Source organism: Mauremys reevesii, linkage group 10 (genome assembly GCF_016161935.1).
Source record: "Mauremys reevesii isolate NIE-2019 linkage group 10, ASM1616193v1, whole genome shotgun sequence".
Classification (NCBI taxonomy): Eukaryota; Metazoa; Chordata; order Testudines; family Geoemydidae; genus Mauremys; species Mauremys reevesii.
The window spans coordinates 68,807,391-68,831,806 of NC_052632.1; the positions used below are offsets into that span (position 1 = coordinate 68,807,391).

Below are 24,416 nucleotides of genomic sequence, written 5' to 3' on the forward strand. Positions count from 1 at the left end.
GCCTGATAGAGGAGGTGCTTAGCACCTTGCAGGGAAGTACTGAGCACCCTGGACTCACACTGAAGTCCGTGGAGCTGAGGATCTGACCATAATAGACCCAATTCTACAAATCTTTACTTGCTTGAGTAGTCTCATTCTTTCCCAAATAAGCCCTACTTCCATGTAAGTAAAGATCTGTCGGACCAGATAGATTGGACTTCATCCTTTACTGCTTTGCACCTTGTGTGCTCAAAAGTTTGTCTCTCTCACCAACAGATGTTGGTCCAATAAAATATATGACCTCACCCACCTGATCTCTCATGCGCCTTGTGCTATTGATGCCTGTGCACGGTGCATTCTTATTTGGTTGCTGTATACATCCACTTTACACTCACTTTACTACAGATTCTTATTGAGCCTAGTTCTAGGAGGAGCTGAGTGCCCTCTATTCCCCCTCTCGGAGGATCTCAGGATGTCACAGCATTGGGTCTTTTGTGAGCTTCCTGCTCACAATGAGGCACATACACTGACACCTTGCAAACCCTGAGCGTCTCTCTTTTTTGCAGTTATCAATTGAGAAGCCCCTATGCTCACTGACAAAGCTGTGCCTGTGTTTACCAGGCAAGGAAACATAATCTTACACTCTTTGTTAAGGCCTGTGTTAAGTGCTCCACTAGTAATTTACGTGTTATGATGCATGCTTCGTGAGACCACATACCCACAACAAAGAGGGATAATAGCAAATGAAATGCGTCTCAGTAGCCTGATGTAGCTGTCTTCTTCCTGTGTCTTCAGGAAGTGTTGCTGATATGCTTCTTATGGGTGTGGAGGAAGAGAATTTAAATATTTATCCTAGTTAAAGTACCTTAAAATTCACTGTCCAGGCATTTTGGGTAGTCTTTGTTTTTACTGTTGTGGAGTCTTTAATATGTTGAATCCACACGCAGATTTTTGACTATTAAACAACTAAATGGTAAATCTGTGCTAGCATAGCCCAAACAGGTTCTAATATTTAATTTTTGTATGTATAATTTCTAAAGGCCCAGTCATGTGGGGTGCTGAGTAGTTTCATTGGCTCCAAAGGGAGTTGTGGTATCCATATTTCTCATTAAACGCATAGCCAGGCTCACTAAGTCTCCTAGCATGTCAGGGAGACTCCCATTTATAACAAACTTAGGAGCCTTTGGAGAATCTAATTAAAGTCACTGGAGAAATATTCTACTTTTGTTCTTGGCTGAAGAAACCTCTTTCCCCCTCCCTTCAAACTCCTCCCCTCTGGCCTCTATTTTAGATAAAACAACTTAAAGCATATAAATATTGGCAGCTAGCAGGATTGCTTTTCATGCCAAGGCTATAAAAGGTGAAATATCCATCCTTGAGCCTTGAGTTCAAGCCTGGAGTTCAAGTGAGCCTGGAAGGGCTTGTCACAGTTCAAATGTCTTACAGATTGTTCACTGCAGAAAGTCCTCAATAGCAGGGACTGCGTGTTAGAAATGACACATCGTTTTAGGCAAGTGCACGCAGTGCAAATGATACCTTCCGCAGTACATAAAGCATTCACTTTGTCAATAGTGAAGACAACTAGATGGTCACAGAAGTTCTTTTATGGTTGCAATTAAACACCTTCGGCGTGGCTTTTCCCCCAACAACTGTACTGCACCAATGCTTGCACATGGACACATGATAGTAATTGAACATCAAGACTCGTACTCCAAAGCATATTCAAAATGCTATGTAACAGGAAAGAGGCATTTTGCCTTCTCATTCCGACTCCCAAAATGAAGTACTCCCATTCTCTGCTAACAGTCTGATCTGCCTTTAGTCTGTCAGGGAAATGAAATCAACTGACCACTTTTAAAAATAGCCATGTCAGCAGTTTACATTCTGGAGATGTAACCGCTTGAAAAGAAGATGCATCCAGAGACACTAACAATCCTCCTTTCATGGTGATATTTTTATAGGTTTTCCATTTTTATCATACTGGTAAACAAGCATTTTGATGCAGTGAGAATTGGCAGGGGAAATCCAAGGGCTGCTAGTTATTGAAAAGTTATGGTTTGTATAGAACTGAACTGGTTGTTTCTGACACCTAAAGAAAGCCTTTAGTGTCGCAGCTGCCATTGTGCGAAATCTCTTGCTAATGAAACAGTAGAGGAAGAAATTAATTGCAGTGTTCAACAGTGCCAGCATATTGGCAATATCCGACACAATATGTACCAACCAAGTGTTGTTTAAAGGTGATACATATAGGTGATACAGTATCATGATTATTCTTGGTGCCCACAGTATGGCAAAAATAGAAGTTATAGTAAACAAAATGGCTGTCGTTTTCCCTGTGGAATATCCTCTCAGTCGGAAATTGCATTTTCGTCTGAGCTTGTACACAATGATTGAATTCAGAATGAAGAAAATGGAACACGGTACCAAATAAACGGTAAAACAGTGGATCCAGATAAGGACATGATGTATAGATGTGCTTATGTAGTCTTCAATCCAAATATTGGGCCACCAGTAATAGGGGATGCTGGTCAAAAAGCAGGTGATATAAACACACACAATGACTTTTCGAGTACGAGCTGGGTAGGAGACTGTGTGATATTTAAGCGGATGACATACTGCTATGTACCTATCAATTGTTAATGGCACCGTAATCCAAATGGACGTATGTATGGAAGAAAATTCCAATACCTCAATTATTTTGTCAAGTATCTGAGGCATATGCTTATTCAAGATGAAGTCCTCCAGCAAAAAGTCAACAAAGACGATGAAAAAAAGTACCAGTATGTCAGCAGCAGCTAGTGCTAAAAGATAGTTGTATGAGGACTTCTGCCTGCGAACCACCAGCTGCGATAGGATAATGACTGTCAGGATGTTTGCTGTGGAGACAGAAAAGTTCAGTTAGTTTTACAGGAGGTAGAGTTAGCCTTGTTTCAATGTTTGATTGAGCTGTAGCTACATTTCAGGCATGCTGTAGCAGAACTATCTTCATTAAAGTTCAAGAAATCAAAGAGTGAACTCCTATGTTGGCTGTGCCTAATTCAGTCTAGTCAGCCTGTCAACTCAGTCCAGCCCTGTACCACTGTGTTTAGCCAGGTTTAGCTGTTCTGTTTAGAAGAGGCAGTAACTGTTTGGAGTTGGTAAAAATATTCTGTTCAAAAAAAATTTTGATGAAAAATTTGTCCCCCTCCCTTTTTTTACAAAAATATATTTTGGTGTGGAAAAATATAAATTTTTTTCAAAAATTTGTTGTGTGTTTTTCTTTTGTACTAAAAAAACCCCCTTTTTTGGTTTGGTTTCAAGTTTGTTCCCCTCCCCCCTTTTGATTTCCTTTTCTTTTCCCCAGCCTTTTCCTCTCCCTTTTCAGTGACAGAAAGGAAAAAAATAAGGTATAAAAGGGACTGTGTGTGTGTGTGTGTGTGTGAGAGAGAGAGGAGAGAGAGAGAGAGAGAGAGAGAGAGAAACCTAGGGTAAAGGATTGGAAATCAAACTGACCTTGATAGGTCATCTTAATTTGATCATTTTAGGGCTCAATCCTGTGAAGTGCTCAGTGTCTTCTGAGAAATGAGTTCCTTCAGTTCTCACTTGAGCAGGGTGAGGTACTCAGAACCATGCCTGAGGCTCTCAGCACTTCACAGGCTTTTTCTATCATGATAGATTTTCTAGCTCTTCATTCAGGATCCATATCGACCTTAATGCTACCAGATCCATCTGCTCCCCAAACAGTTCCTTGCTTAGCCAGAGATAGTCCTTAAGAATACATCTCTGACTGTGAGGCCTTGTATCTGTTGCTGCTACTGGAGTATTCCTGAGCCATTAAGGGGAAAAATGAAGTCCAAATTAAACCTTTATACTTGAGTAAAACTCTTTGAATTATGTATGATTTGACTCAACACCACTAAAGAAATCCTGTACACTTCCTCTTTGGCTCAGATGGGATTTTGCCTGCAGCCCCATGGCCACTGTCCAGTATGCCCATCACACAATCTATGCCTAAAAGAAGGGTTACATGCTGCTAAAATAGCACAGCACTAAGTTGCCAACATATCACAGAGCTCACATTACATTAGGTCCAATTGTGCAGTCTTGTCTCAGGCAAAACTCCTATTGGTACCATTGGCAGTTTCATCAGAGTAAGGTATGCTAGATTGGTCCCATCCAAAGATTGATTAAATTGGCTAGAGTGGCCACAGTAGTGCTTAAACAAAGATGGAGATTTGGTTTACTGACAGTATGGCTTGCCAAATATTTGTGTTTGACATTTTCATAAGTGCTGTAATTACCTCTCCCTCTTCTACAGATTGCTCTCCCAAAGCAAATCAAGAAAAATTATGAGGACTTCTTGAAATCAGAAAGAACAGAAATTATGTAAGTAAAAGTAATGATGCCCATGTACGGGTGTCCTAAAACTGAAACAAGAATGCATATTATTTAACTATCACTCGGCAATTACAACAACTCTTGATTTTAGAAGGCTTCCCGAGCCTGTTTTCTCAAAGCAGGTTTTTAGCTACTGGAGAAAAGGGTCACACAAATGAATGACAGGAGTAACCACCATCAACATCTCCATTCTGGAATTAACCAAAATTCAAGAGAATGATTAAAATCACATCCTGGAACAAAGCAAACTCTTGTAGAATGGCTAAACCAAACAGTACATGATCAAGGTGTCAGAACTGTATATATGAAATGTAAAGTAGAACCTTGCCCAGAATATTATTTTAAGACTCTCTTTCAAATTAGTTTTTCTGTCATTAAGGACTATATCAGGCCTGACTCTCCTTCTCTGTTACACCAATCTTACATGAGTGTAACTCCATTGATATCAATTTAGAGCAGCATCAGGGGGCTGTGGTAGGCAGAGTGCTCCATTTCCTTGTTTTTCAAGAAAACCTTGGTCTCTCAATAGGATCTGCTATATGGCAATCAGAGATAGAATGAACAACATACAGCCACGAAAATCCTGGACTCAGGACTGACTGAGAAATTACTGTAGGATTTGGCCAGCCATGTTTCATGGCCTGGCATCTTGTAACTTGAATATACCCAGTGTATGCATCTCCTTTGAGAATACTGTAAACTTGAGTCACCCGTAGCCTGCTGCAGTGAGGGAGGCTGTGTCTGTGAGGCAATTTGCCCTTGCCAGAGGTTCTGGTGGGAATTTCATAAGAGCTTCAACAATGAAGCTAGATATGCACATCTTCCAGGTTCCCTCACCTTGCTCCCCGCCCATCTGTTCCTCCTGAATGCTTTGTGGGAGGTGTTGATTAGTTCTAGGCCCCCACAGTTGAATGGATTTACGGGCAGCTTCTGCCTCTGTGCTCCTCCATCACCAAGGCCAGCAGTACCGGTGTATACCCAGGTGCCAGCTAGCTTTGCCCTCTGAGCTGGATTAGAAAATTGATCTGACAAAGTACAGGGAAGTGCTATCCAATTTTTCTGCAAGGGTTACAGTGTCTTGTATTGGAAAAACTTTCCTTGGAATCACATTAGTGGTTTTGCTGGCTGGGTGATATGAAATACAATAATATCATTTACTTAGTGAGAACAGATATAAACACCATTACTGAGGTTCAGCAGAAAACTGCCAGCATGATAATGCCTCAGCAGAGAGTTCAGGAATAGCCTTCATTGCTCTGTACAGTATGGAGAGAGGCACAGGAGACTTCATGAGACTTATTCATTTGTAGTCACTTTGTCCATCTCCCTGGCAATGTAGAATTCTTCTCTGTGGTATTCCTGAGCCCTCTCCAGGACTAGTACATGGTGAAACTGGGGAGAATGCTGTTCAGCCAGTGGACCATACCATAATGACAATAATATATTGCCCTCTGCAATTGTCATGGTGGTTCCCAGATATCTGCTCTTTTTGCTGTATCTTGACAGGTCACTTTTATGCATTCTAGTGGTGATAAAGATTAAAAAAAACTCATCCTCCACGATAGCATGTGCAGAGACCTGATTGCTGGATCTGTTAGGGGTGGTGAGCACATGAGTGAATTCAGGTTGGCTTGACTTAGACACTGTGGTGCATGTTTCTTGGTGGACATTTTTTGGCTACTTGTGGATAAGATCATTCATAGAATCATAGAATATTAGCGTTGGAAGAGACCTCGGGAGGGCCAATCCCCTGCTCAAAGCAGGACCAACACCAACTAAATCATCCCAGCCAGGGCTTTGTCAAGCCAGGCCTTAGAAACCTCTAAAGAAGGAGATTCCACCACCTCCCTAGGTAACCCATTCCAGTGCTTCACCACCCTCCTAGTGAAATAGTGTTTCCAGTGATTTGGAATGGTTTGGTCACTGCTGTGGGAGTTGATTAGGGGGTGACAAATGTGAGTTTAGGCTGGCATTGCTCACTGCAGTGCAGGACTTTGGCTTTCCTAACATCTATCAGAGACCCAAGGATGGAGGCTGCAAGAGATGAGACTAGTGGGTTGGGGCGGAGCAACTGTTCAATGTATCCCCTTCAATAGAGGGGATCTATCTGCCTCTTACCCTAACAATAGGTCTCTAGTATCCAGGTAGCAACAGTGTCCAGGAGAGCTTTGTTCCTTCTTGCATAGCTGTTCCGTTCACCGCAGTTATCCAAACTGGAATAATGCAGTGCACTCATTAGGGAGCTGCACCCAAACATCATTCAGAAACCTCATCTACGGCAGCACATGGCTGCCTGCTTACTCAGCCAGGCTTTATGCAAGGAGACAATTTCATCTGTCCTCCAAAGTCTGCTTGACTTTGTGTGTTTCAATGTGCAATTCAGAGCATTGGCATTGACCTCTACAGCCCTATGTGTTTGGGGTTCTAGGCATCTAAGATCGTCTGTCAGGGAAAAGCCTGAAGTGAGAGATGGTCCTTGGTTGCCTTTACTTCTGGTGTTAAATCCCACGTGGACTTTATAGCAAGGGATTGTCTACATGAACACTTAGTTTTCTGCAAGCTAGGTATAAATCTACCCTAAACTAGCCTGCTGATCACTAAATGTCTGTGAGGACCCTGCTGCTGCACACTAACAGTTCCTTGATGCATTTTGATCTACTCCTGTTCCACACCCCAGTTGCCATTAACTAAATATTGGTGTAAACAAGCTCTAAATAAAAACTCCTCCAAGCTCTGCTTACCATGTTAAAGGTGATCCTTTCTTAAAGTGTTTCCTATAAAGCCTGAGCACAGCAGGTTTAGGAGAGAATTTCAGCAACAAATATTGCGTTCAGTCCTTGTTGGGGTGCAAAAGAGGGTAGGGTCTGGGCCCAAGGAGTTCAGTGCACAAGGATTGTGCAGTGCAAAGCTAGCACCACTGGGACCTTGACAGATATGGAGGGAGTAGAGGAGTGCACATCTGGTCAGGTGCACAAGCAGTTAGATTCTGGACCTTTGGAGAAGATTGTGCAGTGCTCATCCTCCCTCCCACTCCCCCAGGGTTCTGGGTGATGAGGGTGTTTGTCAGGCACCTTGTCTCCTGGAGCGCTTTCTGTACCTTCCCCAAGCGTTGTCTGTGCCTGAAAGGCTCAATATATCCTTTAGTTTCCTTGCTTTTGTGGATTATAGTCATACCTCAAATATTATCTGTCTTTATGGGGGAATTATAGAAATACTTCAATTGCCTATTATCACAGCTTGTGAGCTTAAAGAATAGCAGTTGAGTGTCTCTAAGCAGGAAACAGAAACAATCGTTACTTTTGAGGAATATATTCTGTACATAACAAACAGACTCTGCATGCAGTGAAATTTCCTTTATATTTTAGGTGGATAGCAGGGTTATGCCACTGTGTGGTTTGGTAGTTCAGTATCATAAACTAGCTAAATAAAGTTACTATGGCTGTTGCTTACTGGGTGACAAACAATTCATAAGGTCATATAAGAGTAAGGTTGACAGGTGTCCGGTTTTTGACTGGAACGCCCAGCCAAAAAGGGACCCCAAGTGCTGGCTCTACAGCTCCTATTGGCTTGGAACAGTGGCCAATGGGAACTGCAGGGGTGGCGCCTGCGGAAGGAGCAGTGTGCAGAGCCGCCTGGCCACACCTCCACTTAGGAGCCAGAGGGAGGACATGCTGCTGCTTCCGGGAGCTGCCTGAGGTAAGCACCGTCCAGACCCGTGACCCCTCCTGCGCCCCAACACCTTGATCCCAGCCCAGAGCACCTTCCTACACCCCCAACCCCATCCCCAGCCCCACTCCAGAGTCTGCACCCTCAGCTGAGCCCTCACACCCCCCGCACCCCAACCCCTTGCCTCAGCCCAGAGCCCCCCTCCCGCACTCCGAACCCCTAATTTCTGGACCACCCCGGAACCCACACCCCCAGCCCAGAACCCTCACCCCTCTTGCATCCCAACCTACTGCTTCAGCCCAGAGCCTCCTCCTGCACCCTGAACTCCTCATTTCTGGCCCCACCCCAGAGTCCATACCCCCAGCTGCAGCCCACACCCCTTCCCACATCCCAACCCCCTGAGCCACTCTGGTGAAATGAGCGAGTGAGTGAGGGTGGGGAGAGAGAGCGACAGAGGGAGGGGGATGGAGTGAGCGGTGGGGGCCTTGGAGAAGGGGCAGGGCAAGGGTGTTTGGTATTGTGCGAGTAGAAAGTTGGCAACCCTATATAAGGGATGCCTTTTACTGAATAAGATTGTCGCTAAAGAGAGAGAAAGTGTGTGTGTGTGTGTGTAAAATTATCCTGTAGGTCAAATATTACAACTTCCTGCATTTCACATGAAGATATTGTTGTACAATTTTAAATGTAATTGCATTTTTTTAACTTTTCAAATAATGATTTCCTTTCACTATATTGACAGGCCCTTTATATATGAAAAGAAATCCTGAATATTTAAATTCAAAGTACTAGAAAATATACAACGAGGAACAAAGATACTTGATAGGGCTAGATGATGTATTGTAAAACAGTAGACATTAAAAACTAGACATTTACCGTTCTCAGTAGTTAAATGTTAGTGTGATTGCCAGTACAGAATCAAATGGCAACATTTACCACATTTGAGATTACCATAGCTTTTATCTTCTACTTTGTACGGACACTGGTTTTCAACCTGTGGTCTGCAGACCCCCTGGGGGTCTACAGATTATGTCTAAGATTTCTAAAGGGATCTGCACTTCCATTCAAAATTTGTTGTGGTCCACAAATGAAAAAAGGTTGAAAACCACTGGTATGGAGATCTCAGTGGTGACTGTGTCATAACCATTGCCAAGGGGTGACTTTTGCTATTGACTATAAAGGAGAAGCCATTTTGAAAAATAAATACACCTCTACCTGGATATAACGCTGTCCTTGGGAGCCAAAAAATCTTACCGCGTTATAGGTGAAACCACGTTATATCGAACTTGCTTTGATCCACCGGAGTGCGTAGCCTCGCCCCCCAGAGCACTGCTTTACCACGTTATATCTGAATTCGTGTTATATCGGGTCACGTTATATTGAGGTAGAGGTGTATTGTGGTAAACATTCATTTATTAATAGTGCCTACTGTAGCAGGCTAGAATTTTTGTTTAATTTACATTTCCAAGAACAACTTGGATCGAATTTATCAAAGAAGATAAGGTAGCCCCAATATTTTCTATAAATTCAGTGCTACAGTGTAAATGATGATCTGTCCTAAAGCAATATGGGCCCAATTCCAACCTAATATAAGTGGTAGCAACTTCAGTGAACTTATGCCTGCTTAGGGGAGCAAAATTTGCCCTTGTCTCTCAATATGGTGGTTTGTGGTGAAGAGCTTTGTTAAACAGGGCTTGCCAGGTGACCCACTCATGTGATACTTTAAGGCTGCAACTGATATAGCGCATCTTCCTTCCTTTTCCTCAGAGGATACCTGTGAGAAGTGATTTAAAAGGCTGATATATTTATTGTCATATTGTCTGGGAACCAAAGAATGGGACGTGCTCACCCACGCATCCCTGCGGGGAAAGACAAATCAAGTGAAACCATTTCTCTGTGTCTCTCATCTCTCACCAGGCACAATGGCAAAGAGTCATTCTGCAGCGCAAGCAATAGCGGGAGATGGCAAAGTCCAGAGCAGAACTGCAGGGAGGATGTGAAGAAGGTCGACGCTGAAGGAGAAGCAGGGCAGCACAAAGGCTACGGTATAATTGTATGTGGTAGGGCTCCTCAAGAAAAGGCTCTAATGTGATTCATCCTTAAAAATCCTGGGTCGTTGACTGACCATCCCCTCGGATTGGAGGGTGAAAATGAAACTGGAAATAGAAAAGACTTACTAGGCTGCCTGGGGAAAATACTACCCTATTATTCAGTTGCTCAGGTCACTCCAAACTCCACTCTATGTAGGTGAAACTGAATTAGTGACTGAAGACATGCACTTAAAAAATCCTGGGTGCGCTGATTGATCAATGCCTCAGACTTGTGTCTGACAATGAAAACTGGCCTTCCGCCTCCTTTTCCTGGTACATGGTACTGATTAGCCATTGCACCTTGCTCTGGTGAAGAGCACTATGTATTCTGTACCCTTCCCAAAGTGTAGTACTGGATGTTACTGGCTGGTCAGAACCAGAGAGAGATTTTAACAAAATAGAAGGTTTTGTGAGCAAATGATCCATTTCTTCAGCTCCTCAAGGGCATTTACAAGGTAACTGTGTTGAGGGCCACTGGCCAGTATTTATTTTCAGCCTAGTCAGCCAGTCAGCGCACCCAGGGTTTTTAAGTGCAGGTCTATACGGTAATTTGTCTGGCAGACAGCGAGTAATTCATTTCACTTGCACAACATGGGCCTTTGGGTTTTCCTAGGCTGCTGGACTAGGATTTTTGTAGCCTGACTGATGGAGCAGACCTAATGGTACAACTCTAGGACTAATACACTGTACTGAAGGAAGGTGTGTGTGATATAATACAGGCCTTATTTTCCTCACACTTACCATATCTTAATTCTCATCCGTCTGAGGCGTTTTAGGCCCCTGTGTTAACGCACCTGATCTGTTGTGGGCTGGATTGTGGCTTTTTATGCCATGGCCCTAAGCAGGGGGCAGTGGGGAGCAGCACCTTAAGGCTGTACTCAGGCAGGCACAATCTCTCCAAGGCTGCTCTTTGTGCATGCAGGGTGAATGTTCTGCTCCATCCTTGCCTCCTCCCTGTCCATGGGATCCACAGAGCACAGGAAGTGCAAGGAATGCACAGGAGCCACTCAGAATCTAGGCCCGCGTGTGTACGTCCGTACCTCTATAGATGTGTTCATGTATACAGTGTGAGTGCATCTTTTTATGTGTATGTTATAATAGACAGCATGGGCAGTGGATATAATAGGCACAGCTGTCCCTGCCGCCCGACACCTGGGCTGTGGTGCCCCCCCACTCCCGCCTCTTCCCCTCCATGCTCTGACCCTGACCCGAGGCTCCCAGAACTTGCTGCTGGTGCCTGGGGTGAATCTTCCTCCTCTCCTCTCCTCTCCCCAATCCCCATTCCCCCTTGGAGGTCCCCGCAGCTGCCAGCCAGGTCTCTCCTCACTCCCCACTCCCTGCGGTGTGTGTGTGTGTGAGAGAGAGAGAATGCGAGTGGGGAGTCAGTGGCAGACATGAGGAGGCAAGCGGAGGTGATCCATGAGTAAGGGCAGGTCTACACTGCAGCCGGGATCGACGCTCTGAGATCGATCCACCAGCAGTCGATTTAGCAGGTCTGTACTCTACCCACCACGAGAAGAGTAAGGTAAGTCGACCCCCCGTGGTGTAGACTCCTTGGTAACTTGACCTAAGGTATGTTGACTCCAGCTATGTTATTCACGTAGCTGGCGTTGCGTAGTAGCATAGGTTGACTTAACGCAGTAGTATAGACATAACCAAACTTTACACAGTGAAAAAGCCTTGCAGAGATCACTGAAACTGTTAAAGAGCCATTGAAGTGGTAATGAAGCCATTTAACAGGTATTTGCCAATGTCCAGGAAGCCTTTGGCCACATTCAGCTGGCTTTTATATTGTAGGAAAATGTGTTATTGGGGTTAAAAACAGTTTCCAAATGACGATCCCTCCATTATTCTCTGTACCCAGAAGAAGTAACTGCTAACCTGGCTCAAGGAGGAGCTGACATAGCCAGTGAGTTTATTTCTTGATCTAGTCATTTTATTTAAATCCAGTTTAAGTAAATGAGTCTGGCAGGGAATTCTGTATAAGAAAGGTGACTAAACTACTGCCTAAATGCAGACTGTCACTGACAAGCACCTTCTCAAAAGGAGAAATTAGGCTTCAGGTTGGCGCAGGTAGCCTGGCTTTTCGTCTCTCTGAATACACCATACACCGAACTCCTGGCCATGCAGAGGAGAATCTATCTGACAATTGAGCCTGTTCAGTTCCCTTGGGGAATGTTATTAATGCTTTAAGGTGAAAAGCGGAGAGGGTGTCATGGAGGGAGGGGGAGACAGCAGCAGGGTGAGGAGGCGAGCCAGCTGCACAGCAGGTGGTGGTGGGGGTCTTGTGGCAGGAGAGGAAAGGGTCTGGCGGGGGTGAGGAGGCAAGCAGCAGGTAGGCGGGGGAGGAGGTGAGCAGAGGGGGGCGGATCTTGTGTGTGTGTGTGTGAAAAGGTAAGTGGCAAGTCAGCGGTGGGTGGGGTAAGGCCTGGGGCACAGCAAGGGTGGAGTGTGAGTGGGGCTGTGGGTGGAAGAAGCAGGAAAAGGAGCTTGCCTCCCCCAGGGGAAGTTTCACCCACTGCCCATGATAGACAAGGAGATAAAACACTACACCTAAGGCCTGGTCTACACTGGGGGCGGGTTTGAACTAAGGTACGCAAGTTCAGCTACGCGAATAGCGTAGCTGAACTCGAACTACCTTAGTTCGAACTACTTACCCGTCCAGACGCCGCGGGATCGAAGTCCGCGGCTCCCCCATCGACTCCGCCACCGCCGTTCGCGGTGGTGGAGTTCCGGAGTCGATGGGAGCGCGTTCGGAGTTCGATATATCGCGTCTAGATGAGACGCGATATATCGAACTCCGAGAAGTCAATCGCTACCCGCCGACCCGGGCGGGTAGTATGGACGTACCCTAAGTCTCCATCTCCTTCCCTCACCTACTGGCAGTATTGTGAAGAAGGCTGCACTGTAATAACACGGGTACTGGTCCTACACGATCCTATGTGCCCTCCGCTCCCACTGAAGCCTGATTCGCTTCTCACTTGCATCGGTTTTATGCTACTGCAGCTCCATCGACTTCAGTGGCATTACTTCTGATTTACACTGGAGTAAGTGAGAGGAGAATCTGGCCCAATGACTTCAGTTGCAATTGAGGGCACATTAGTACTCAGGGAGGTGCTCAGCACCTCAGAGGATCAGTCCCATTATTACAGTTGACCACACTGAAAAAGCTCAAAGCAGGTTTCAGAAACACTTTTAGGTATTGGGGAGGGCAGAGGTTAAGAATATTTATTTTTAAATCTGTAACAATAAGCACCTTCCTCGTTATGCACCTCACCAATACCTCGCAAATTATATTTGTGTCCATTATTTTAATGAGCTGGGTTTTAATGTATCTTAAAAGCAAGCACACAAAAGTGGAAGGAAATGAGCCTCATAGGTGTACTGTCCTCATGCATTTTTATGGTCTCTGATCAAAACCGAAATAGACTGGATGGTGATACACCACTTCTTCAGTTATAACTGCAATGCAGAAGTGCTTTGGGGAACAATGGCAGGGAGCACTTTAAGGCATGTAAACAAGTGTATGGGGGGAGTGTAAAAAATTCCCAAACTCAGCTTCTCAAGATCTGGGCTGCTGTCTTCCTACCAGAGTGGTATGGTTCCCTAATGGAAACCTGTATTAAATGAAGACAAAGAATGCTTAACAAAATAGTGCCAAGAATATACAAGGGTTTTAGTTTTTGGTTCAAAATATTTGGACAAGTCACTTTGGGCAAAGGCAGACCTAAATTTTCAAAAGTGATTCTAGATGCCTCAAATTTTGGCTGCCCAATTTGAGGTGACTTAAAGGGTGGGTTCTTGGTGCTAGTCTGGAGATCGAGCTGCCCTTAAGGTGTCTCAAGCTGAGCAGTCAAAATTGAGACACAAAATCATTAGACCCTTTTGAAAATTTAGTCTGGATACTCCACAATCATTTGTACTAAAACAAACATTTGTGGAGTCTCACCACTTGCAAGTCCAAACATGTTAGCTCCCGCAAATTAATTGGCAATCAATTAATTAATTAGAGTGGAACTCAAGTTTTTTAAAAAATCCCCACCCCTCTAAAGGAAACATACCCTTAGTTACCAGATTGAGTTGTCTTTTACCAAGGAGGGAGAAGAAGTTAAACAGGTGTTATCTGAGGGGCTCAGGTGTGTTAGGCGGGCCCCATGCAGTGCTGAACAATTCTGGTGAAGCAAACTATAAATAACACTTTATTTTAGAGGCCCCTGCTTGATGCTAACATAGATGTGTGACTCCTTTGGGTCTCCCTAAATATTGCTAGTCCCAGGCTTGCAGCATGGCTTCTGCTTTGTTCTCTACTGACTCCTCTGAACAGTCCCACCTGCTCTATAAGCAGAGTAGGACGTAGCCGGATGGGATTAATGAAAATGATATGGTGCTGTCCTAAAGATGCTCTATCTACAGTCCCCTCCATCCAGGTCACCATTAGAGAGGCAGACACAGCACACCCTGAATTTGGACATTTGACTGTTTTATTCATGTACTGATTCAGGGGAAGGAGACTATGATAGAGGGCAGGGACACTGCAGGGTCCCCAGTAGACAAGGGGTTAACTCCAGCTTCACTTTCCCCTTCTCTTGCCGGAGAAAATGACTGTGGGTAGGGAGGGGCTTTGTGCCAGGTGCTGAATGCAGGGTGAACTCCAGGTTGGGGAATCTTCCTGTTCTGTTTCTTTTGCATTGGGTAAGTTGTTCTGATTTATGTTGTGAAGGACATGCTCCTGCTGACTTAGTTCTGCTGAGTCACGCCCCCTATTTTCTTGAGGCGAGCGGAAAGAAAAGAGGAGAGGGAGCATTAAAAAGCTGAGCGGTAGATGGGCGGGGGGAGGAGGAGAGGATAGCAGGACTGTGTGATAAGGATACCTAATGTTTTTCAAAGATCCTCCGCTCCTAGAACAGCACCTGGGGGCTCTGCAAATATTTGCCTGCTCAACATGAAAATTGACTCTGCTTTATATTTTGTACCACTGTCATTTCCAGGAAAAACCTCTGCTCGAGTGTTTCTTCCCAGATAAACAAATTTTAGTAATTTCCCCTCCACACGTCTTCGTATTTTGCAGCCTGCTAAGCTTTCCATGTACTGCACATTGTCTCAGCACAAACACCATTACTTCCCACTCAATCCTTGACCTGGCAAAAAACCACACAATACCCCTTCTTTTCATATGTCCCGAAATTTGCAGTTGTGTTCTGTACTGTACTACAACTGATCCACAATGACGTCCCTTCTGAAATAACATGGATGCTGCCTTTCATTCCAGTGACCTTGTATTCCAACTGGGGACAGTTGAGCAGACACTTCCCCAGACATATTGAGCAGACTAAAGGTCTCTAATACACACTCCTTCCTGTCACCCTTTTTTGTGCAGGATGATTGCTATGGATCTATTTTTTTCTCAGCATCCATCATTCTTTAAAAAACAGACAATCATTCTGCCATTTAAAGTAACTCATTTCAAGCGCTTATGCAGCAGTTCTGTCAGTCTCTATGCACTAGCCCTACCTAATGTAGTATAACATCTCTCAGCATCTCTTTGTTGGCTAAGCTACCGGATCAGTCACTTACTCTTACTGTCTTAGTCTCATATCAGTCACAAGTGCTGCCAAATCAACTCTCTGCCCCTGCTTAAACAGGGTGCCATACACACGCTTTGGGCCCCATCCAGTGCTCATTAAAGTCAATGGAAAGATTCCCGTTGACTAAAATGGGTGCTGGAGGATTTAGTGCCCATTTATTGTGTGAACTCCATTTAATGAACAATGGTTCAATTGAGTTCTTTCTTCCAGTTTGGAACACAGCATATATCCATTCCCATATTTGCATTTGCAAATCTTTCTGTAGTATTACTGTCTTGCAGTTACGTTGATATGATTTCTGTCTTGCCCACATACTGAGGGTCTAACTGATTACCATATTGGGTCAGATTGGCAGAGACTCTAGAGTTTTTTTGCCTTCCTTTGCAGTATGGGGCATGGATCACTTCCAGAATTCTCTGTAACTTGCAATCTTTAAGCCAGGATTTGAAGACTTCACTAACTCAGCCAGAGGTTAGGGGCCTATTTGAAGAATACAGTGTGAAAACACTGCTAAGGTTCTGTGGCCTGCAATGTGCAGGAGTTCAGACTAGATCAGCAGTTCTCAAACTGTGGGTCGTGCCTCCATTTTAATGGAGCCACCAGGGCTGGCGTTAGACTGGCTTGAAGCCGGAGCCAAAGCTGAAGCCCGAGCCTCACCACCCAGGCCCAAAGCCTGAGCCCCACCACCTGGGGCTCAGGCTTCAGCTTCAGCCCTGGGCATCGGGGCTTAGGTTATAGCTCCCTGCCCAGGGATGAAGCCCTTGGGCTTTGGCCCCCCTCCTTGAGGTGGTGGGGCTCAGGCTTTGGTTTTGCCTTCCACCCCCAGAGCAGCGGGGCTCGGGTGGGCTCAGGCTTTGGTCCCTCCTCCTAGGGTTCTGCAGTAATTTTTGTTGTCAGACGGGGTCATGGTGCAATGAAGTTTGAGAACCCCTAGACTAGATGATCACGATGGTCCCTTCTCACCTTAAAATCTATGAGTCTATAACAGAGGTGGGCAAACTATGGCCTGGGGGCCAGATGTGGCCCACGGGAACGTCCTGCCCGGCCTTTGAGCTCCCAGCAGGGGAGGCTAACCCCCGGCCCCTCCCCCGCTTCCCCCGTGCCGCCAGCGCTCTGGGCAGCGGGGCTGCGAGCTCCTGCTGGGCAGTGTGGCTGGCTCTGGCCAGGCAGCGTGGCTGCCAGTCATGGTGCTCTGAGCGGCATGGTAAGGGGGCAGGGAGCAGGGGGGTTGGATAAGAGACAGGGGGGCAGTCAGCGGACAGGGAGCAGGGGGCAGTTGGACAGGGGGTCCCGGGAGGGGGCGGTCAGGGGACAAGGAGCAGGGGTTGGATGGGTCAGAGGTTCTGAGGGGGGCAGTCAGGGGGCAGGAAGTGGGAGGGGGCAGATGGGGGCGGGGACCAGGCTGTTTGGGAAGGCACAGCCTCCCCTACCTGGCCCCCCATACAGTTTCAGAACCCCTATGTGGCCTTCAGGCCAAAAAGTTTGCCCACCCCCGGTCTATAAGATACAAAAGGATCCAATGCACTTTACTCAGTTGCCTGGAAACAGGAATACTATGTGGTGATTGCTGAATAACATGCAATGGAGTTTGCGTGTCCCTCATACTTCTAGTGGCCAGCAAACAGTTCTCATTGGCTGTTCTCTGAGATTTTCTGTGTCTGAAGAGGATTTAATTTACCAGATGCAGAGAATCCAGAATGGATGGGGCAAATTTGTCCTCATGGTTCAAACACACTTTTTAAGGACTATGCTAAACAGACATCTACCCACTGCTCACTTCAGTATTTACTGTGTATTCCATGTGAATGACACGGACAAAACGACAACCTCCTTGTGTGCCCTCCCCCCGCCCACGCCATGGGCACTATGCTGCCTGTCATGCTAACTGTGTCGCACCCTTTAGCATTTAGGTAGGTAAAAAACGACACCAGTCCAAGTCTCCTCTCTCCATTCCAGAAGTGTATTGCAAGGAAGGCTACGCTATAAAGACATTGAGCTTGATCCCTCCAGGTGCTAGGTGCCCTCAACTCCCATTGAAATCATTGGGCCTGATTTGCCTCTCATTATACTAGTTAAGATCCCTCCCTTCCTCTTTTTTTTTTTTTTTAAACACCACATCATAAGATTTCTTGTGCTCATCTTCAGGCCCCTGGACAGCTCTTCCCTTTGTGATGTGTGCACCCCTCCTACACCATCCCTTCCCTTCTCTACTTGGCCAATGCCAGTAGCCTTGACTGCAAGCAGACTTCAAACGGTTGCAGCAACCCAGATGTTCTCTGACAAATAGGTCTTGCTGCCTCCTGCATGAAGTCTATGTTTCGCTTACGGACGCAAAAACATCTTTATCCTGAGACTAAAGGTCAGAATCTATCAAACCTGGGTACTACTTGTATTGCTATATGGGTCAGAAACCTGGACCCGCTTACAGGCAAACTTGCAGCAGCTCAAGGCATTCCATATGCACTGTCAACACCAAATCCTGAGCACAAAGTGGGTTGACTTTGTGCGAAATGTCACAGTCTCACAAAGATCTGGCCTTCCTTCACTCATGCATTATATTTAAAAGCAGCATTGCATGTTCTTTGGCCAGGTTGCCAGGATGGGCCAACATACCCCAGCACACCATGCTCTCAAACTCTCCATCGACACACACAAGGGTGCATGCCCTGACCATACCTGGCGCTGCCCCAGAGATTTGTGGATTTGAAGGATTGAGCCCTATCTGGGAACTTCACTACACAACACCTCATTTAACACTATCAACTGTGGTCACTGTGGCCGGTGCAATGGCCCTTAGGAGAGTATGATATTTGATGATGTACAGCCTTGACAAACTACCCGATTTCTCCTCCCACAATCACCTCTGTTCCCTCTTTCATGCAGCCCCCTCTGCATAGATCTGAACTGACCTGTCCGACTGTTCCCCTCTCCTCCTTCAAATTCCTCCTAGAAATCAGCCAACCGATAATGGATGGGCTATTGGGTGGTGGCCGTAGCTGATTTGCGTGCGTTTAATTTTTTTAATGTATTGTATCCTTTTCCCCGATCCTTCAGCTGTTGCTAGTTTTATTAGATTATAGGTGCTTCCAGACAGGGATACTGGCTGCTCTTTGTGCATGGACATTGAGCTTAGTGCATTGTGTGTATCGGAAGGATGAATAATAATGGCATACCACTTCAGTCTGTCACTCTAAAAACGTGGAACATCCTTAGCTCACCGTGTCTCTTATGCACCAAAGTCAAAGCATCTCACTACAGGTTCCCCATTTTGGAATCGCTCCATCTGCAAAGCATGTCCAAAACCGCTTCCTGAGTTAGGCCCCATTTTGCAGTCTAATCCATGTATATTGTTTGAGCAGTGAACCCAAAAAGCATGTAGAGCTGGAGAAATGAATGTGCAGACTTCGTTTCGGAAAGCAGCCAGTCCAGGATGGCCATTTCCATGGGAGTCTGCATAACCCTGCTCTTTGTCCCAGGATGCTGTAACACTGCTGGACAGGTCCTTTGAAGGTACCTTTAACAGATGTGCTCTACTTAGAGAAGGTAATTGAAACTTAGCACAGTCTATCCCTAGTAGCTACTCAATGTAAGCAATGGTACATTCTGGAGCTCAGTGGTGTTATTGGATATCTTGCACATAACAGGGCCAAATTTTGCTCACATTCTCAGTGTAAACGAGAGTAGCAATTGCAGCATACACTCCAAATCACACTCTACCACTGGAGAAGGGGAAAGCTTACACATAGATAAGAGGAATGCTGTTGCTGCTGCCTTCTCCACTCTAGCTGTGGTCCTGTATACGACCAATAGGAATAGGTGATTGCATCTAACCCTACCATGCTGTTGCTGTACTCTCCAATGAAGCAGAAATTGGAGTCATCGCCAAACAGCCTCAAGAGATAGTGCTGATTTGTGCCTGACTCTCCTAGCAATGTTCTGGGGGCATTTGGCATATCAGGTGTCTTTAGTTGCAGCTGCCTTGTCTAGCTCTCTTACTAGAGAAGAGACTAGTTTGGTAGCTTGGTTGTTCTTTGTTTCTTCACCCATCAGCCCCAATTTTGACTGATTCAAAGCAATTCTTCCCTCTCCTTTCTGCCCCATACACCTGACGCCTCTTCTCTACTGATGTTTTCTAGCTTCCCTCACCTCCTCTTAGGCTCTCACACCAAATCGAGAAAAAATTCCATTAGCCCCCACCCCTGCAGCCCTCACTAAACCCACCAGCCAACCAAAGAGAAACTCTAGAAACCGTCCCCTTACCCACAGAAAACACTAACCACGGCAACAACGTTGTAGGGGGACTGTCCCTTTAAACCACTGCACTTTCTAGCCATTGAACTACTGAAATACCTACATTTCCAGCAGCCTTTGTGCACTCTGCTCTTACCAGACACACATTTTCTTTCTTTTTGCATTGAGAGGCTGCATTCTTTAGCTCAAGGGCCTGATTCTGTAGTCTTGCTCCTGTCACAGGGACTAATTACTCACATGAGAAGATATTACCTAGTGCAAATGAGGATCTGTAACATCTATCTCCAAGTGAATAGCCCACAAAAGTATACTGCAGGAAGCATAACTTAACCTTCAGCCATTCATGTTTAGACAGGTTTCCTCTTCCCTCAGGGCTCATCTGTGCCTCTAAGGCACAAAATCTGCATTTGGGTGGTGTGGAACCACCCTGCATTGGGGTACCTCCAGGAGGGACGGCTCTCTGGCATACAGGAGCAGCACATCTGTTGCCATACCTCTTTATGGGAGTGCACCATAGCTCATTCCTCTTAGTGTGCCAGTTACTCTCCACAGGCCAATCGGAGGGAGTGACAGTATGGTGAGGTCATGTCCCTGTTCTCCCTTCCTCTTTGGTGCTCTCCATGCCTCTAGAAGGATAGGGAGGGAACAATCCCTGTGCTGTCCTGACAGCAGGGGCAGCAATTATGCCTGGCCCATACAAGTGAGGGAATAGGGCTTCTTGCACCCTCACTGCACGCTGTGTGCATCCATGTTGCACAATGCAGCTTCCATGCAAAGCCATTGAGTTGAAGAAATTTCCTTTTTATAGTAGGACAAAAAATCCAAACAATAATAAAATGATTTTATCACACCTTTAAAAACAGCGGCGAAGAGTTAACCTTTTGCATTTCAACGAGGTATTGCACAGACACTATGTCTGTGTGTGAGGCCAGGACCTAGATCTTCCTCTCTTTCAAGTTCTCAGAATTACAAAAAAACGAACTAGGTCAATCCAGGGAACCTCAGGGTCTTTATCATTTAGACAAGGAGACTCAAATACCCCTACAATATTTTGTAAAAGCAGCAGTTTTCAATACCAGAATGAAATCCATGAATTTCTTATGCACTCAGCATGCCGTATATGTACAGTTCTCTTGGATGTTAATGCCAGTATTATCCTCAGATAACATACACTGAATAACGTAAGCCAAATGTATCCCTCATACAACTCCTCTGAACTCACTGGAGTTACATCCAGCATCATTTTGGCTCATAGTATCAAGCTGTTTTTTGGTTTTTTTTTTTTTTTTACTATTGTCAGTGCCATTTCTCCTAACCAAATGGATGTATGTTCCAGGAAAAATTCACATCACCCTTGCTAATTTGTGTCATGCACCAACTCTAACTGTACATTCCTGGGTGGATCATGGTAGGTTCGTAATTAGAATGTATTATACATCTGCAGTTGTGTAAGTATAGCCAGAACATTCATTAATGGATTTCCTAGTGTCTGCATGAAGGATCTTCCCAATTTCAGGTAGACGTAGCACCTCATTGCTTCCTAATAACCTACTACTCATATATTCTTAAGGTGGTCTTGGTCACTTCCTATTGGGCAGGTGTCAGTATCAGAGTCCACAATGGCATCATTGATGACTGGCATGGCCCAGAAGCCAAGCATGGAAACTGTACCTTTTCTCCCCAGCTGGTGGGGTCCCTTCAAGTCAGGGCTGAGGCACAGCATGGCTGCACACTGGAGAGGCATGCCTGTGCTTTACATGCTTTGTGGCTAAATACAGGACTTAACTTTCCAGTTCTCTTAACAATTTGCCAGGCATCAAAATTTAATTATAGAGGAGAAAAAAAGGCACACTGAATATCAATTCATGTGCTGGGTACCAATTTCATATGTACTGTAGCCACTGTTCAGACCCAGGGCTCTCACTGTGTGATTCAAAATTTTTTATGAACTAATGGCTTTAAGAATAATTTTCTAAACAAAAGCCGCTAAAGTGAAAAAAAGCATTTAGAAATCAGTTAACATCTTATCAGTGCTGCTTGCCATTTACAAGATGTTTTAAATACACCCGTGTATGTATATAACTATATATTGCATTATCAAAAATATTGATTCATCTTGGAAAAAAAAATGTTCTAACATTTCCCTCTATTCTTGCTTGTCAAGAGGAATCATTATTAAAGACATTTTAAAATAGTTTTTAAACCATGGGTTTTCTCTGGATGTAGTGCAGTCTTGGATACTGAAGCCCTTTGTTTAGCCATAGAACTGGTATAGCATGGACTGTATTCCCTACCAAGATGTCTGAGTGTTGACCTGACGTGACCACTTCTAGGAGTGAGAAAGTTCAGTCTCCACAGCTTACTCAGTGCTTGTCCTGTGCTGGGACAAACATACCAATCCGAATCAATTGTGGCAGAGGTGGGTTTTGTGCTGTCTAATGGCAGTGCAGGCTCCAGGTATACTGACACTCTAGAGGCAGACTGTTCTACCTTTCCTGGTTAACAAGGAGCCCCTCCTCTCTTTCCCTTCTCCTGTTGTCACTTGTCTCATCTTTCCCCTTTTTCTGTGGGAGAACTTGTTTTCTGGCTAGCCAGCCTCTGGCGTATATTCTTGGGATGAGCTTTTGATGCTCACACTTGCACTCATAGGAAATCAGTGGAGTACTGCCATTGACTTCAGTGGGTGAGGGATCAGACCCCTGGAGCAGTGGGTTATGTGGGTCTGACTAGATTCTTTAACCTGCTACCCAGGCTATAGGGATGGGCTCCTGGAGCATGCTGGTTTTCTAGCTGACCAGCTATTTTCTGCAGTGGAATCCTGTGGAGTCACAGTTCCTTGCTCACGTGGAATCTGAGATACCTTGTTCCTAAAGCTACCCTTGTCCACTGGGAGCTGGTCTGAGATAAGCCAGCAGCAATCTGACAGTAACAATTTTTGATTACTCCTCACGTGGACAGGCAACATACAGGTACATGACTTCATGTCTCAGTGCCAATCTCCTGAACCGTCCAGTCCTCAATACCATTTTACTTGAAATGGCCAAATTAATTATTTTGGAAACTTGATTAAGAACTGAGATGATGTAAGTCAGGTTCTGAACCAGAGAGCACTTGTACAGGTGCATTATAAGCAACTGGAACTGTTTTCTAACCCCTCCATCTCCCCACTCATTAAAGAGAAGAAGACAGACCCTTCATTAAAGAGAAGAGAAAAAACATTACCTATACGTGTAAAATACATGTCCTAATAAGTATTTCATAAGAAATCTCATGTTAATCCACATAATTTAATAAAACAAGCTTCCCATGTATTTAAAAATTAAAAGTTCCACATCCATCACATACTACAACATTTAACTTTAATTAGAAATTCACTACCTCTTTTTTTAAAGATAATGCCTGGAGTTTTTCTAAAGTTTTAGCAACAATGTTAGGAAGAGACTGTTATTTGTCTAGACAGAGAGGTTTGCCTAATGATGTAAAACAAGCAACTAACCAGAAATACCACCCAAAAGAAGAATTATTGTCTTGTAGATTTGGATCTGTAAAGATTCCTGTCCTTAATATAAATGTAGTCACAGCACAACAATGCCTTGCTCCTCTACACACACATTTATCTGTGAGAATATGTACCGTTTTACTGTATCAATGAAAGTGAGCCAATAAGAAAGTACTCCTGTATTGCAAACAACCAAAGTCTCTTAACATCAGAATTTTCTTGGAGTTCTGTGCAGTAGCTGGACCTTAGACATGTCATTAAAAAAAAAAAAGGATCTCAGTGAACATACACAGCAAACGGGACTTGATTTTGGTTGAGTCTTTTTCTAACCGTTGACCTATAACTATATGCACATGCAACACTCGCCCCCCTCTCCCACAACTGTCCTCCAGCGTAAGTGGCTCCAAGAGTGTTTGCTTTTTATTCTAAAATGATTTGGAGACAGAATAATTCCGCTCCATCCCTCGGAGTCTTTCCTTAAAGACTAAAAACTTTCTCCACTTGCTGGTTGAGTTGAGATGTCAGGAGAAGTTGATTGCTCCTAAACAAAAGGTCGCGGCTCTGCTTTTAAAATATATCGAGGCAAAGCTCATCTCTTAAGGGCGATCCTCTGGGGCCAGGCGGGGCCTTTGGGGTGTCGCTGGAGAGCCGGGCAGAGGGAGGCACTCACCTGGTAGCCCGAGGCAGAGCAGCAAGCTGTAGTATATGACAGGTACGTATCCCAAGCCACAGCCATACTTGTGGTGAGCCAGGAGGGAGCCGTTGTGGACGTGGATGTGATTGTACTCCATTGAGTTGTCCTTCTCCTGCAGCTGGTCCGTCAGCACATGGAGGGGCAGCGATGCTCAGCCTCCTCTCGCCCAGCATCAGCGACTGTGTCTCTTCCGCGCCCCCGCGGGCTCCCCCGCGCTCCCGCACCTGCTGCGCCCGGGATTGTCATCGGGAGCAAGCGCGCCCGGCCGCCTGCAGCAC

At 45.2% G+C, this 24,416-nt stretch overlaps 2 protein-coding genes across 5 annotated transcripts in view; one reads left to right on the top strand and one right to left on the bottom strand.

Moving 5' to 3' along the window:
* IQCK (IQ motif containing K) overlaps positions 1-24,416 on the top strand; it is a 258,834-nt gene that overhangs the window by 199,131 nt on the left and 35,287 nt on the right. For 2 of the 3 annotated variants that reach the window (XR_005585556.1, XR_005585557.1), the window contains 2 exons: positions 4,277-4,344; positions 9,937-10,072. Coding sequence is in view for 1 of the 3 variants with exons in the window: in XM_039491965.1 (XP_039347899.1) it covers positions 4,277-4,322 (46 nt within the window). In the remaining 2 variants the exon portion in view is untranslated. Of the gene's footprint in view, positions 1-4,276; positions 4,345-9,936; positions 10,195-24,416 lie in introns of those variants that run through there. The other variant, XM_039491965.1, reaches the window with a different exon arrangement.
* On the bottom strand, positions 1,921-24,349 carry GPR139 (G protein-coupled receptor 139). Of its 2 annotated transcripts, none has more exons than XM_039491964.1 (2): positions 24,115-24,349; positions 1,921-2,855 (listed from the first exon to the last, which is right to left on the bottom strand). In XM_039491964.1, exons 1-2 carry the CDS (start codon positions 24,233-24,235, stop codon positions 1,921-1,923), a joined length of 1,056 nt encoding a protein of 351 aa, XP_039347898.1. In that variant the 5' UTR covers positions 24,236-24,349. The 2 variants fall into 2 exon arrangements, 1 of the variants encoding a protein (XP_039347898.1); XR_005585555.1 differs by lacking the exon at positions 1,921-2,855 and adding an exon at positions 14,647-14,876 and having other exon boundaries at positions 24,115-24,245.